This window comes from Dipodomys ordii, unplaced genomic scaffold (genome assembly GCF_000151885.1).
Source record: "Dipodomys ordii isolate 6190 unplaced genomic scaffold, Dord_2.0 Scaffold102, whole genome shotgun sequence".
NCBI classification, from domain to species: Eukaryota; Metazoa; Chordata; class Mammalia; order Rodentia; family Heteromyidae; genus Dipodomys; species Dipodomys ordii.
Window position 1 is genome coordinate 6,074,638 of NW_012267318.1, and position 16,316 is coordinate 6,090,953.

The 16,316-nt window shown below is 37.3% G+C and overlaps 1 protein-coding gene across 5 annotated transcripts in view; it reads left to right on the plus strand.

The window, feature by feature from the left end:
* The window catches only part of Pds5b (PDS5 cohesin associated factor B), a 112,975-nt gene extending 104,069 nt beyond the window's left edge, over nt 1-8,906 (plus strand). For 2 of the 5 annotated variants that reach the window (XM_013027308.1, XM_013027310.1), the window contains exons 31-34: nt 4,084-4,523; nt 4,616-4,723; nt 7,363-7,501; nt 8,616-8,906. In XM_013027308.1, the coding sequence (XP_012882762.1) occupies nt 4,084-4,523; nt 4,616-4,723; nt 7,363-7,501; nt 8,616-8,651 (723 nt within the window). In that variant the 3' untranslated portion in view covers nt 8,652-8,906. Of the gene's footprint in view, nt 1-4,083; nt 4,524-4,612; nt 4,724-7,362; nt 7,502-8,615 lie in introns of all 5 variants that reach the window. The other 3 variants (XM_013027306.1, XM_013027309.1, XM_013027311.1) reach the window with 2 other exon arrangements.
* Nucleotides 8,907-16,316: the final 7,410 nt, after the last annotated feature.

Sequence of the window (16,316 nt, forward strand, 5' to 3'; positions counted from 1 at the left end):
TTCTCTTTCTTTCTCTCTCTCTCTTTCCTTCCTTCCTTCCTTCCTTCCTTCCTTCCTTCCTTCCTTCCTTCCTTCTTTCTTTCTTTCTTTCTTTCTTTCTTTCTTTCTTTCTTTCTTTCTTTCTTTCTTTCTTTCTTTCTTTCTTTTCTTTCTTGTTGGTTGTAGAGCTTGAAGGGATTGGGTGCTGACCTTGAGCCTCTGTGCTTGAGCCTCTGTGCTCAACGCCAGCTCTGGCTTTTTCTGTTTATGTGGTACTGAGAAACTGAATCCAGGGCTTAATGCTTGTTAGGCAAGCACTCTACCACTAAGCCACATTCCCAGCCCGCCTCCCTTCATTTTGTGGAAATGTGCCTCCCCAAAACAAATGGTGACCCAAAAGCAGAATAAAAGTTGTGATAATTCCAGCAAGAGTGATAAAGAAAATGTTCAGATTTGTTGAATGGAAGCATGTCTTTAGAGGAAGTGGGGCGGGCAGCAAATGGCATCTACAGCATCTTTGTACATCTGAGAATTTTCAGTTTTTCCTGTGTGTTCTTGGAAACACATACTGATAACATAGAGTCAACTATATTAAGTTTTGTAGTAAACTAATACCAGAAAGATACTTCTTTTAACATTTTTATTTTTTCGGGGGGGAGGTCCAGTTGTGGGGCCTGAACTGTGGGCCTGGGTGCTGTCCCTCAGCTCAAGGCTAGCACTCTACCACTTGAGCCATAACACCACTTCCGGCTTTTTTTTCTGCTTATGTGGTGCTGAGGAATTGAACCCAGGGCCTCATGCATGCAAGGCGAGCGCTGTACCACTGAGCCACCTTCCCAGCCCCAACATTTTGATATTTTTATCTGCTTTAAGTCAGTAATAATTGTTATCCATAAAGGCAAAATACTGAAAAACATTCTTTAGTGGCACACATCCATAATCTTAGCTACTCAAGAGGTGGAAGTAGAAAGATGAGAGTTTGGTGTCAGTTTAAGGAGAGATAACAAAAGACCATATCTAAAGGGCTCCCCCCCCTTGCCCACCCCCTCCCCCCCAACAACCTAAAAAAAACCAACTACAAAATGTGTCGGGAGGCTTAATGGTAGGTAATCCTCATTGCATGGAAGGGGGATAAGGAACAAAAGCAGTGACTATTGTTATTTAAATTGTTCTTCCTAGAATGTTGAGCCAACTCAGAAAGACTTGAAATAACAGTGAAAAAGAAGAGACATTCATCCCTGTTTTGGTTTTGTTTTTGTAATAGTAGGGGGAAAAAAAACAAATGACAAAGTAAGGATAGTAGGGGGAAAAAAAACAAATGACAAAGTAAGGACCTAGTATATGGGTACTCATGTGTATGCATGTATCTTGGTTTGGAAATTTTTCCTTTTTAAGATGTTTATATTGATCTATTGATTAACATTATTTATTGCAGAGGTTATTGTAATGACAAAGATCTCAAATGTGTATCTGATAAAACAATGCAAGTTATTGAGGGAATAGGTGGTGTTAGGATAGACGGTAAAATGAAGAGTTGACGAATCAATATGTATTGAGCACATAAATTGATATGTATCGAATTGAAATTCCTTTGTACTGCTATTTAAGGTTAAAAATAAATTTAGTGGCACATAGAAGACTTGAAGACATGTGGTGTTCCTGCATGAGAAAAAGGAGTAGAAAAATATGTTAATAAATATATAATTGTAAAATTCTGGTGTGATTTTAAGTCCATGTGGGAAAATAAATGGATATAAAAAACTTTTCTTTATATAGTAAAATCTTGTGCTGCTGTTACATTAGTCTAGAATTGTTCTTATTTTGAAAATGTAATTCAAAATAATTGTGTTATAAATCCATAGTTTTCAGATGATTAGATATGTCTTTGAAGGTGAGAATGGGGGAAGAAACTTAGGTTTTGATGAGACCTCTTTTCCTATCTTGGAATACTATTCTTTCATTGGGTCCTCCTGAAAACCCCATTCTCATGATTTCATCTAAATCAAATTACTGCCAAAAGGCCCCATCTCCAAATAGTGGATGGTTAGAACGTTAGCATTTTCAGTCTGTAGAAAATCCAAAATAAAACTTAAACATCCACAAAAGGATAGAAGAAATAAATAAAAAATACCTACTTTTAGGGCTGAGAAGATGGCTCAGTGGTATAGTGCTTGCCTGGCATGCATGAGGCCCTGGGTTCCATGCCTTAGCACCACATAAACAGAAAAAGCTGGAAGTGGTGCTGTGGCTCATGTGGTAGAGCACTAGCTTGAGCTGAAGAGTTGAGGGACAGCGCCCAGAACCAGAGTTCAGGCCCCATGACCGACGACCGGAAAAAAAAAATCTACTTTTAAATCAGAAGCCAATAAACAAATAGGAAAGGAGAGTAATAACAAGGTCATAGTCGAGCAGTTTACAAACAGAGGAAGTACAATGAATAATGATGGTTTTTGTTTTTCTTTTATTGGTTTTCTTTTCTCCTCTCCCCTTCCCATTTCCCATCTATCTTCCACTCTCTTACCCATTTCTCTTCCCTTCCCTTCCTAATTTTCTTTTTTTCCCTTATCTTCTCTTTCTCTCCCCTCTGTTTCCTTCATTTTATTTTTATTGGTGGTTTGAACTCAGCACTTCTCACTTGCAGGCAGGTACTCGGCTACTGAGGCAAGCCCCCTGCCCTTTGATTGATTTACGTATAAATTGGTACAGACTTTTGGGAAACTAAATTTACATTATACATGCATTTTCATTCTTGGGTCTGGAGAATTTCTGAATCTCCATCTGGTTGTACATACGTAAGTTTTCTGAATATAGACTTAGTTAATCTTATTTTTTAAGGCCAAGCCATGGATTTTTAAAAATTGCTTTTGTTAGTTGTTAACGTCATTAACACCATTTAGGGTTCAGAAGTATTTCCAGAATTTCTCTGGGGAAGGTACAGTACTGGGTTTTAACTCAGAGCCTTTCATTTATTAGACAAGTACAGTATCACCAGAATTATCCATACTGTGCTCCAAACCCCATTTTTGCTTTATTTTTCTATGGGGTCTTGTTTTAGTTTGCCTGGGACTAATCTTGAACTGCAGTCCTCCTACCCCTCCTGATATACCTGGCTTGTTGGTTGAGATGAGGTCTAACTTTTTGCCCTGGCTAGCTTTGTACTGAGATCCTCCCAATTGCTATCTTCTGACCATCTGGGATTATAGGCAGGAGCCACCTCATAGTCTAGAATTTTTCATGTGTGATGAATATGTTTAACTTACAAATCTTATGACCTCCATTTAGAAACTAAAAATATTTCTTTTATTATGTTGTAAACATAATAGCTAACTTAGTATTTAGTGTTGTATTATGTCCTATATAGTAAAATTAGTCATTTTAAGTTTTATGTACTAAACTAATATTTTAATTCTTTTTTAGGACCAATTGAGTTCCTTTTCATTAAATAGCTCTTCACTAATAAGATGTATAGTTTAATAAAATGCTGATCTTGAGATGTATCCCTTTGAGGCTCTTTTGCTTAAAAGTGAGAATGAAAATGGGATTTAAAAAAAAAGTGAAGAATTGGGGTTGCTCATACTGCAAGCTTCTAGCCTAGAGGCCAAGGTGGGAGGGAACACTTGAATTTATAACTTGGTAATAGAGTGAGGTTTCAGCTTCAAAACAATAACAAACCAAAATAATGAAGCAGTGAGTATTTATGTCTCTCATTTATTTATATATTTAGGGAATGACAAAGTGCTCTACCCTGGGTAGACAGTTTCATTGTTTAAAAAGAAAACTTAGCTGAGTGCCATTGGCTCAGGCCTAGTAATCCTTGCTACTCAGGAGGCTTAGATCTGAGCATTGTGGCTCAAAGCCAGCCCAAGCAAGAAAGTCCAGAAGACTCTTCTCAAATTAAGCACCAAAAAAGCCAAAAGCGGAGCTATGGCTCAAGTGATAGGCTAGCCTTGAGCAAAAAAGCTCATTATTCTTGCTCAGGCCCTAAGTTGAAGCTCCAGGACTGGCATGCACATGTCCTCATGTGCGCACACGTATGTGCACATACACACACACACACACACAAGTAAACTTAAGTTTTAAAATTTTGATTTCTTTCTTCTTCAGTCAGAATTGGAGAAGCCTAGAAGCCGGAAAAAAACTCCTGTCACAGACCCAGAAGAGAAATTAGGAATGGATGACCTGTCTAAGTTGGTACAGGAGCAGAAACCTAAAGGCAGTCAGCGAGGGCGGAAAAGAGGACATACAGTTTCAGAATCAGATGAGCAGCAGTGGTCTGAGGAAAAGAGGCTCAAAGAAGATCTGTTAGAAAATGAGGATGAACAGAACAGTCCACCAAAAAAGGGCAAAAGAGGTCGGCCACCAAAACCTCTTGGTGGAGGGACACCAAAAGAAGAGCCAACAATGAAAACATCTAAAAAAGGGAATAAAAAAAAATCTGGGCCACCTGCAGTAGAGGAAGAAGAAGAAGAAGAGAGACAGAGTGGAAATACAGAACAGAAGTCAAAAAGCAAACAGCACCGCACATCAAGGAAAGCACAGCAGAGGTAAGTGTGGGTAACTCTAGACTACCTCTGTTTTCTTACCATATTATAAATCATAATTTGATGCTATCCACATTTGGGTCTTCCCAAAGCAGAGCAGAATCTCCTGAAACTAGTGCAGTTGAATCCACACAGTCCACACCACAGAAAGGACGAGGAAGACCATCAAAAACGCCATCACCATCACAACCAAAAAAAAATGTGTAAGTTGTAAATAATATTAAATTCCAAGCCAATTTTAAATTATCTTGCAAAAAGTTCATAAATTTATAAACATACATATTGCGTATTTAAATTCCAAATACCTAGTCCCGTTATACTAGGTAAAATACATTTTATAACCTTACCTAGGGACTTAATATTACAGTTAACCCTTAGGTAATATTTGTACATTTTTATAGGCCTTAGGCAAGTCTTTATATAAATGGATACCAAAATAATCTGCAGATTTTCTCTACAGATTTTATGGTATCTGAAAATATGATAATTTTGAATAATCACAACACACTAACCAGGTTGCAGGCTACAAAATTATTAATATAGAGCATCTGTTTTGTATTTAGGACATTTGGCAGTACTTCTTTTAATGATGTAACTCTCCATCAGAAATTGTGCTCATTTTCTGAGAGTAACCCAACATATATCAGTAGCTTGACTTTTTAGAGTTACCAGTATATCTTGGTTAAATATTTGGTGGTTATGCGTTTCTCCATGTAATTTTTCTCTCAGATTAAAAATAAAGGTAAGTACATTATTGTAGCAGCTTCATACATACATGTATGTGGATTTAACCAACCAGAATCACTATTTCTAAACAAAGAATTCTCATGCAGTAATGCATTCTTGTAATTAATCTTGTAACAAAGAAGTGATACATGTTAAATTTCTCTCAACCTCTTAAATTTTGTTTCTCTGTATGGGTATCATTAAGTGGTCATTATTATTTATTTAATGGTGATTCTTCTGAAATTACATGTTTCCCATGAATGTTTGAAACCTGAGTATTTCTTTTACAAAGTCAATACAGAAAAAGATTCTGTGTTCTGTCTTGTCTTGTTAGAGTTCTTAATCTGAGAAGCTTTTTTTCTGGAGCTAGAATAGTAGCATATATTACGATTTGTCTTTATTCGTGTTCTGCAGTGGAATTCAAAAAGGTTTTCATTTTCTCTGTAATTCCTGCATAGGTACTTATAGCAGACATGGTTCATGAGACTTCCTATCTAATAGGCAAGCAGTCTTTAATGAATGACATGTACATATGGAATAAAGACTTCTCGATTTTTGTTGTTCTGGTATTGGAACATGAACTCAAGACCTTTCACTCTGGCTTTTTCACTCAAGCTCCATGTCTCACTTCTTTGCTTGTTAGAGATTAAGAGTCTCAGAGATTGGTCTGCTGTGATTGGCTTTGAATTGTGATTCTCAGCTCTCAACAGCCTGAGTAGCGAGGATTACAGGCATGAACTTCTAGCACCTCGCTTGGAATTAAGACTTGTGGTATGCCCTGAGGGAAGAATCTATGGTGCACTAACAATTTAGTGGGAGGATTGAAGAGTGGGAGAAGTTTTCTTCTTGGAGAGGAGTTGCTTACTTTGAGAGTAGTAGGTATTAGATAGTCACTGAATATATACATAAAAGTATTCTATCTCAGGTTTCTGAATTGGGAAAAAAATCTTGGCATATTTAGAAAGTGGAAGGAAAGCAAGGCTTGGCTAGTTGATTGTAGTTGCCAGGAGTTGGGGAGGAGAGAGTCAGGAGAATGCAGATAGGTAGGCATTATTACAGGGCTTCATGTAGTACAGTAGAAGGGTCACAACATTATTCTTCACCCATTGGAGAGCTATCTGTGAGGAGGGACATCATCTGTTGTTAGACTTTTAAAACATTACTATGAAAAGAGAAGAAGCAAAAAGGTGGGAATAGCTTGGATTAGGTAATAGCACTGGAGGTTGAGAGAAGTGAATGGATTTAAGCTTTCTCTAGGTGGAATACATAGGGCTCGATAAAGGCTGGAATGCTGTTCTCTGCTTAAAGAATTTCTGCACTGAGGAACTGGGAATGGGGCTTAGAGCGCTTGCCTAGCATGCATGAAACCCTGGGTTCAATTCCACAGTACCACATAAACAGAAAAGACTAGAAGTGGTGCTGTGGCTCAAGTGGTAGAGTGTTAGCCTTGAGCAAAAAGAAGCTCAGGGACAGTGCCCAGGCCCTGCCTCCCACCCTACCCCCCACCCCAAAAAAAAGTCTGCACTAAGCAGCTTACTGCCTATTAGTGCCTTTACTGAATTGGAAAGATGAAAAATGGAACAGACTTCAAGTGTGTTTTGAAATCTTTTATGATATGGTCTTAGTCATACTCTTCATTCTTTGCTAGATCACTGTATATGAAAACTGTAAAAATTAATGACTTAAGAGCCAGATCCCAGTGGCTCATGCCTGTAATCCTGGCTACTCAGAAGGCTGAGAGGTAAGAATTGCAGTTTGAAGGCAGCCTCGGCAAGAAAGTCTAAGACTCTTACCTCCAATTAACCATCTACCAAAAAGCCAGAAATGGAGTTGTGGCTCAAGTAGTAGACTATTAGCCTTGAGCAAAAATGCTCAGGGACAGTGCCTGGCAGTCCCTGCATTTAATTCAGTCCCTGAATTTGAGGCAGTCCCTCAAAAAAGAGTGGTTTACAGGTCAGAATATAAAAACATCTCTTTACATAATTGAGGATAAAAATCATACAGGAATTTACAAAATACTTGAAACACTTGTTCTGATGTAATCTACATCTTAAGATCAAAATGTTCATTTTTAAGATCAAAATGTTCATTTTATTTTATGTATGTTTTACTGTAGCCGTGTAGGACGCTCCAAACAAGTAGCTACTAAAGAGAATGATTCAAGTGAAGAAGCAGATGTGTTTCAGGGCAGCTCTCCTGTCCATGATGATGTTACACAAGAAGAAACAGAGGAAGAGGAAGTTTCTGTAATAAATGTATGTGTTAACGTCCTTTGTGAAATATAAAAATAGTAAATATTTTGTTAAGGCCATTTAGCACTTGCAAGAATTAACATGTGTTTATTAGTTTATAGTGTCCTTTTTTTACTAGCTTGGATAATGGAGAACATAACTTTGATGGGAGCCTGAAATTAGGCAGAATAATAGGTATAGCCCAGTGAACATGTAATCATCAAGTCTACTTGACTATCATGTTCAAGTTTAATATTGGTGCTTAAAGCATTTAAGTTATTTCTATCTTGGTTTATTTCTTAAAAGGTTTGTTGGGGATATAAAAGTAAGAGTGAAGAGTCAATAGCAGTTGATGTTTTCAACAGAGAAGAACTACACAGTAAACTAGTTAAATTTATTTTATTTTATTATTTATTTATTTATTTTTGGTCCAGTTGTGGGGCCTGAACTCTGGGCCTGGACGCTGTCCCTCAGCTCTTCAGCTCAAGGCTAGCGCTCTACCACTTGAGCCATAGCACCACTTCCGGCTTTTTTCTTTTTGCTTATGTGGTGCTGAGGAATTCAACCCAGGTCCTCAGGCATGCAAGGCAAGCGCTCTACCACTGAGCCACCTTCCCAGCCCCAAACTAGTTAGATTTAAACTGTTCTTTTTCCATTCCTGATGTTTGAACTAAAGTTTTAAGTTTTCATTAGTGCTTACCACTAAAGGCTGATGTGTTTGAATTTCACATTACTTTATGTAATTGATAGTTGTTGGAAACCAAGTTCAGTTAGGCTTTTCCAAAAAGACAATTGCCAGAGCATCAGACATTTTCTTTATCACAGAAAGAATGAAAATATCTTTTCTTGTTTTTCTTATTGTGGACCTTAGCTTCTGTCAGTTACTCTCTAAACAAATAGAGATTATTTGCTGCTTGGGAAAGGCTATTTCATAGGCTTAGACATTGCAGAGGTCTAAAGCCAGGGGCAGAAGGTTTAGGAGAATGGCTTTAAAGAAAGCAAAGTCAGGAACAAGCAAGAATTAGGATTGGTTAAAAAATGATCACTGAAACTCAAGTATATGAAAATGATTTTTAAAAATTAAAAAATGATTATGCATATCCATTTTAATTAACCATCTGGTGACTTTTCTCTTAAGGTACGACGGAGGAGTTCTAAAAGGGAAAGGCGATGAAACAGATGTAATTAACTTTCTTTGTGAAAGCTTTGGGGAAATTCTTTTTTTTTTCTCTCCAAGCGTGAGGTTGGATAAAACCCTTGATACCTAAAGTGGAACTGTGGATAGGACAGTGAGCCTTTCTCAGGACCTCACATGGATGGTCACGTGCTAGCAATGCACACAGCAGTAACGATGGCCGAAGTTTTGTGATGTTTGATGGCTGTGTAGACATAAACTACGAAGAAATTTGTAAATAAACTTTTTTTTTTTATGTTTCTGACTTCTGAAGTGCTTGTATAGCTTTTATCTACGGCTTTAAACTGACAGTACCCAACTGTTTATTGGATCTATTGATTCGAAAAGAGCTTGCTAGGAAAGACCTTAAGCAGTAATCTGTCAGTGTTTGTATTTGTATTCTCTGCAATTTTACTGTGAAAAATATTTCTCAACAATTGGTGTCATTTTCTTGATGTCACTGTTTGTTGGAGAGCTAAGTGGTCTCTCCCCCTTGTGTATCTTACCTAGTGTCTGCCCTGGCACCTTCATCTTCAGAGGTGCTGACTTGTCTGCCATTATCCTAGAATGATGCCTCAGATGGGAGGGCACCGTACAAATTATGAAATAATCCTGAAGTTGTCTCATTGCTTTACTCTTCAGTATTGGTCCCAGAATTTGTCTGGCCTTTCATGGCAATGACAATTGTAAGAAGAGAGAGATTTAAAATATTTTAATTTTAAAGAGTGTGTTATAAAATAATGTACTGAATTCTTTATCCCATTATATCATCCCTTTTCAGTTATTAATCTACTGTATCAATAAAATTCTGTAACTTGAGTTTTTAATAGTCTAGAATGTTATTATGTATAGCTATTTTCTCTTGAACATTATGTTCAGAAAATTCAAATTACTAGACTATAAGATCTGATGTATACACATTAGAAAAGTTCCAGTTCTCCATAACAGTGTAAAGTTAACCAGAAAGAAAAATTTTATTGATGCAGTGTGTCCTTACAGATCTGTTCTTGAAAGCCAAGTGTTTTGTATTTTATAGTGAATTGCATGTTTATGAAAAAAAGTGCTGAAAATGGGATGTACTTTTTTCTGTAAATTTACATTTAGCCATAGTATATGATAGATTGCCCCATAACATAGTTTTTCATCAAGAGTTTATTATTGTACTTTATTTTGGAGCCAAAAAACTTGTTTTGGGGGGAGGGGCAGGGAAGAGGTGACATAGGCAGCTATACCAGTTACTGTGGTTAGCATCTTGCTCTTTCTGATATCAGATCAGAGGGAAGTGGGCTTGCACTTATAGCAGATCTGCAAAGTACAGGAACAAATTACTTATGGCAGTATCCTTTATACAGTTGTATAAACTGTATATTGAACCAAAACATACATTACTTCTTAATGCTAACATCAGTTCAGCTTAGTGTTTCAGGTGCTGTTCTTTTGTTATTTTCATGGTTATTAACAACAGAAAAGAAAATCGTATTCTAACTTATTAAACTCTATCATGGTGAATAGTGAAGCATTTTCATATAATACACCATTATGTTTAAGGTATATTTCCAAAATTGCTTATAACAGATGGGAACTGTAATAAAGAAGTTACTATTTTAGAAAATGACATTTTACTATTTTCCAGTATGTATCACAGTTGGTGTGATTATTTTTCTTTAATACTTAGGCAACCTTTTATTTTTACAAAGAGGTTTTAAATTGTGTCTTAATCCGTCAGTGTTGAACTACCTTCACTTACAACAGTACAGAACACCAGTAATGATGGGAGGCTGCTGTATAGTCTATCAGCTAATGTTGATCAAGATACTCTTGGTTTTGAAATGTTTGATTAGCTCAGTTCCCAAGCAGTGCTATTTCTGTTTAGCAGTACCAAGGCATGTTTTAAAATCAACAAAGAATAAAGGATAGCTTTGTATTTTTGTCATTGACTAAATTGCACCGGAAATATTTATGGAAATATATCTTTAAAACCATTTTATAAAGCATACAAAAAAATTTTGTGGAGGATCTTTATTTGCATGATTATAGTAAACCAAATTTCATTGCACATTAATATTTTGTATATCATTTCACAAACTTTGTTGTACATTTTGTTCATGTTTAATGCCAATAAGTTTGTAATTTTACAACCTGTCTGTTCACTTTTGGGGAGGATTCTGATGTAAAAAATTTCATTTTTCTGTAGGAAAATAGGTGCAATAATGATCAAAGTTTTGATGTTCTGAATTTCCATCTTAGGGGCTTATCTTACCATGTTTAAACTTAACATTTCATGTACTAACATTTGGAGAGCCACATACCTGAACTAAAATAAAATTACATATGTATAAAACATTAATTGCTAACAGTTGTTAGCACAATTCTGCAGTGATAATGTTCATTTTTACAATATGTACTGTATAACATTAAGAAAATACTTAACTCACTGAAACAAGTTCCATTATGAAAATGTTCAGATTCTTCAGTGAGTTTATCTTGCTGTACTCTGTAGTGGTCTGTCTACATTACCATAAAAGTTCTTGCTGTGGTGCAACAGGAACCTTTTTCAGTGAGCTCCACTATATATGTAAATTACAACTATGGCTGTAAAACTTGTTCCAGGTATTAAAGGTGAAATGAATTTCTGTATCTTCTTACACCTTGAAAGTTTGATTTTTCTTTTCTGTTTTGTTTTGTGGTTGTTGTTGTTGGTTGTGGGACTTGAACTCTGAGGGTCTGGGCACTCTCCCTGAGCTTTTTTCTTAAGGACAGCACTATACAACTTTGAGTCACAGTTCCACTTCTAGTTTTCTAGTGGTTGATTGGAGAGAAGATTCTCACAGACTTTCTTACCTGGACTAGCTTTGAATGGTGATTCTCAGATCTCAGCCTCCTTAGGATTACCGGTGTGAGCCACCAGCTCCTGGCTATAAGTTTGATTTTTAAGATTTCCTTTTGCCTACTTGCAGGAAAGTCAGGCATCTAAAAGTTTATTTAATGTAGGCATATCTCTCTGCTATGTAGTATTATGTCACAATAATGAACAATTGATATTTAGATAACCAATTTTTCAGACAGTTTTGATTTCTGTGAAGCTGAATAAACATGAAAGCTCATGATTGTATTTTTATGTGAATCTATATATACATATATATTTACTAAATGGAGAAAGTCATGTTTTGATCATTTTTAATTTTGGAGATTTTGTTTCATAAATAAGAAATGTGTTTGCCAGTATAATTTTCAAAACTTTCTGTTCACACGTCTCATGAAAAATCTTGGCTGGCAAAAATTTACTAAATACCAGTTAATCACCTTATAATTAAGTGTAACATAAACTTTGATAATAAGCACTAAAAATTCATTGGTATTAGCTGGTACTGGGGTTTGCAGTTGCTAATCAGGCTCTCATTTGAATCACATTTCTAGCTCTTCTTTGCCAGTCCTGGGGCTTGAACTTAGGGCTTGGGCACTGTCCCTGAGCTGCTTTTGCTTAAGGCTAGGACTCTACCACTTGAGCCACAGCACCACTTACGGCTTTTTTCTTTTTGCTTATGTGGTGCTGAGGAATCGAACCCAGGGCTTCATGCATGCTAGGCAAGCGCTCTACCACTAAGCCACGTTCCCAGCTCTCCTAGTTCTTAGTTATGTATTTAGTAGAGTCTGGATCGAGATCCTTCTATAGGTACTGCTCACAAAGCAAAATGACATATGTGCACCACCACCCTCAGCTTTTAACGGGGATCTCAGGAACTATTTTTCACCCAGGCTGGCCATTAACCACAGCCCTCCTGATCTCAACCTCCCTAAGTAGTAGCTAGAATCACATATGGGAGCCACTGTACCTGGTTCAAGCTTGCTAAGAAAGCACTTTACCACTAGTGCTAGAGATCAACTCAGGGCCTTGCACATGGCTAGGCCAGCAGTAGGCCACTGTGCTGCACCCCTGCACTCGGTTTCATCTTTTTATTCAGCCACTATTCAGGAAGTAGGGTCGAGTTGATAGAGCTTTTTAGCAAAAGCGGCTTTGAAACACTTCTTACATTGAGATCCTTTAGAGATGTTCTGCTTATATCCTTGAGCTTTCCTATTTTTTTTAAACGAATGTAGTCTCCTTTAGCTTAAGTTCTTTAATTTCCTTGACTCCAAATTGAGCTCACATTCACCCTTGCTCAAATCAAATTTGTTTTCCTAGAGTCACCATAGGTTTTTGAGAAATAGAGTGCTCCTAGAAGCAACAAACAGTATAAGCCTGACAACTCTAGAGTGGACCGCTGCTTTTAATGTAATGTCCTCTACACAGCTCTGCATCTCTGGCCATTTCTTTCTGGCTGGTGTTTCCTTCTCCTATGCCTGCTATACTAGTCTCCCTATTTGTTTTACTCAGTCACCAGTGACTAGGTTTGAAGATACAGGCACGTGAAAATAAAAAGATACATATTTTGTTCTTTGTGTCTGGAGTACCCTTTCTTATTCCACTGTGTCTTATTCCTACCTATTCACCACATAAGGGAGAGTTCTTGGTTTGGGCAAACCCACCATTACTTGCTTTGTTATTTCATTCTTGAATAGTGTAGTGCTTGGAAAATTAACATTTGGATTATTTGATTAGTGTTTGTTTCACTGACTACAGTAAATGACATAAAGTCTTTTTTTGTTTCCTGGTTTAGCCTTAACACAGCACAATGTTTAGTATATGAAGTTGAGTGCTCAAAATTTCGTGAATAAGTATAAAATTATGAAAATGTAAAGAACAAACATTAAAAATGTTTAAGAACGAAGGAAACCATTACTAAGGGCTGTGTAAACATTATTGTGTCTTTTAATCCTCACTGTAATCGTATATGGCCGTTGATAAGTCATTTGTAGAAGAGGAAACAGGATTAGAGGTTGGTTTACTCAAAACACAACTTTAAAGTGGTAAAGGAAGATCCAACCATAGCTGCTTTACTCCAAAGCCATGGTCTTTCTGTTCTACCTCAAATATTAGTAATAAAGATTGGCTGAGTAAAGCCAGGTATAGTGGCTCATGTTTGTGATTCTAGTTAACTCAGTAGATGAAAATTAAGAAGCAATAAGTAGTCAGGCACTGGTGGCTTACACCTGTAATCCTAGTTACTCAGGAGGCTGAGATCTGAGGATCACAGTTCAAAGCTGGCCTGGGAACTCCAGTAAACCACTCAGAAAAAGCCAGCATGACACTGGTTCAAGTGGTTGAGCACTAGACTTTACGAGGCTTGGGGATAGTGCCCAGGAGCCCCAGGACTGGCCAAAAAAAATAGCAAGACTCCTCCCCCCATCTCAACCAACAAGCAGTATGGTGGTTCATTTCTGTAATTCCAGCTATATGAGAGGCCAGATTTGGGCGAGGGGGGGGAGAGGAGGGCAGTGTTATTGTCTAAGGATTTTCCTGGCAAAAATGTGAGACCTTACTTAAGAAAACTATAACCCAAAGGGCCTAGGGCATGCCTTAAAGTGGTAGACAGCAAGGCCCTGAGTTCAAACTTCAGTACCTTCCTCTCACATTGTGTAAATATCAGTACATCTGTATGTAGTTTTCAAGTTATACTGGGAGATTATATTCAGCGAAGAAATGGGCACAATACTGGCAATGTTATCTAGAGTTGTTAGTGACGTTCTACTGAATACTACCTGTTTACCTATGTCATCTTTCATGAAGTTAAAATGTCTGGTAATCATTTGTAGTTTTTTTTATTTTTTATTGTGAAAATACTGTACAGGGGGTTACAATTACATGGGCAAGATAATGAGTACATTTCTTTCATTTGTAGTTTATAAGTAAGAGTTCAGGTGACCTGCACAAAGGTCATAGAGTAGAGCGAATCTGTTCTCATGATTTTACCCACTATTAAACATTGATTTGGATTAGAATCCAAATGACTTGTTTAAACCAAAGTTTTGATTTATTAAAAATATATAAAAATGCCTACTGAGATCTTCAAAGTGATGGATAAAAGTTCAATTTTTTGCCGGGCGCCAGTGGCTCATGCCTATAATTCTAACTACTCAGGAGGCTGAGATCTGAGGATCAGGGTTCAAAGCCAGCCTGGGCAAGAAAGTCCATGAAACTCTTATCTCCAATAAACTACCAGAAAACTGGAAGTGGTGCTGTAGCTCAAGTGGTAGAGCTCTAGCTTTGAGCTGAAGAGCTGAGGGACAGTGCTCAGGCCCAGAGTTCAAGCCCCATGACCAACCAAAAAAAAAAAGTACAATTTTTTTCATTTCACATAATTTAGCCTTTTTTTTTTTTGGAGGTACTGGGGATTGAACTCAGAGCCTTTTTTTCATTAGCTATTGTTGAGTTAGGGTTTCACTTTATACCCAGGCCTTCATGTACTTTCCTGTATTCTAGAGGTGACAGGCAGGTACCACTGTGCGCACCTGTTGGTTGAGATAGAGTCTGGTGAACTTTTTAGAGCTGGCCTTGGACTGTGGTACCACAATCTACCTCCCAAGTAGTTAGGATTACAGGCTTGAGCATTTGTGCCCAGCATAATTTACATTTTGGGGGCATTACGTGCCTATTTTGTTTTCTACATCAAGACCCAATGTAATGTGTTAGGTATATCAATTGTGGAAATAACTCTGAACACCATATACATGGCATCTTAATATTAGGAGCTTATGTGCATTCTAGATAAAATTTGAGAACCAAATAAACCAACTTGGCTGGAGAAGATAGCTTGTTGAGTTGTAGTTGAGTAATGTAGTAATTTTCTTGTAAAAGTAGGTGAGAACATTGTAAAGCCGAGTGCCAAGACTCAAACGAAGAATCCTAGCTACTCAGGAGACAAATCCAAAGAACTGTTAGAAGGCAAGCAAGGCAGAAAAATCTATGTTTTCATCTCCAGTTTACAAGCAGAAAGCCAGGCTGGTGGCATGGCTCAAGTGGTAGAGTTCCATCTGTGAGGAAGAAAATGAAGTAAGTTGAAGGCCTTGGCTTCAAAACTCCAGTACAGTAGGTCCTCCCCATCCCCCCCCCAATCCCGGTCCCAGCAAACACCAGAGCATCCTAAATAAATAAAAGCAAGTAAGGGCAATATGGTCTTTCAGAGCAAAATAGGACAGCCATCCTCAACTCATTGGATTGAGATTTCAGTCTTTATATACTTGACCAAATTACTTTTAGGAAAACCCAGTGGTTTAATTTTTGTCAGGTCTGTGGTTAAATAATTGTTTCATTTGCAGGTCTTTAGACACAAACAGCATTATTGCATATTTTATTTTGATTTGTATAATCCATATATTTTGTGTTCATATTCTTTGGCCAAATTTTGTTAACCAGTCTTGCTATCTTGGGGTAAAAAAGGAAGGATGGGTTGTAATTTATTCACACCTTGTGATATTTTACTTTCTATAAAGAAATACTGTATCTTTTGGCCATATATACTTAACATCAACTTTACCATATTTTTTAATCATTCATATATTCTAGTATTAACTTCTTAAATATGTGGAAAGTTTTTTTTTTTTAAATGCTAGTCCTGGAGCTTGAACTCCAGGCCTGGGCGCTGTTCCCTTCTTTCCCTGCCCCTCCTCCCCCAGCTTCTTTGTGTTCAAGGCTAGTGCTCTACCACTTTGAGCCGCTGCCCCACTTCCGTTTACCCCCCACCTCCAAGTAGTTTATTGGAGATAAGAGTCTCATGGACTTTCCTG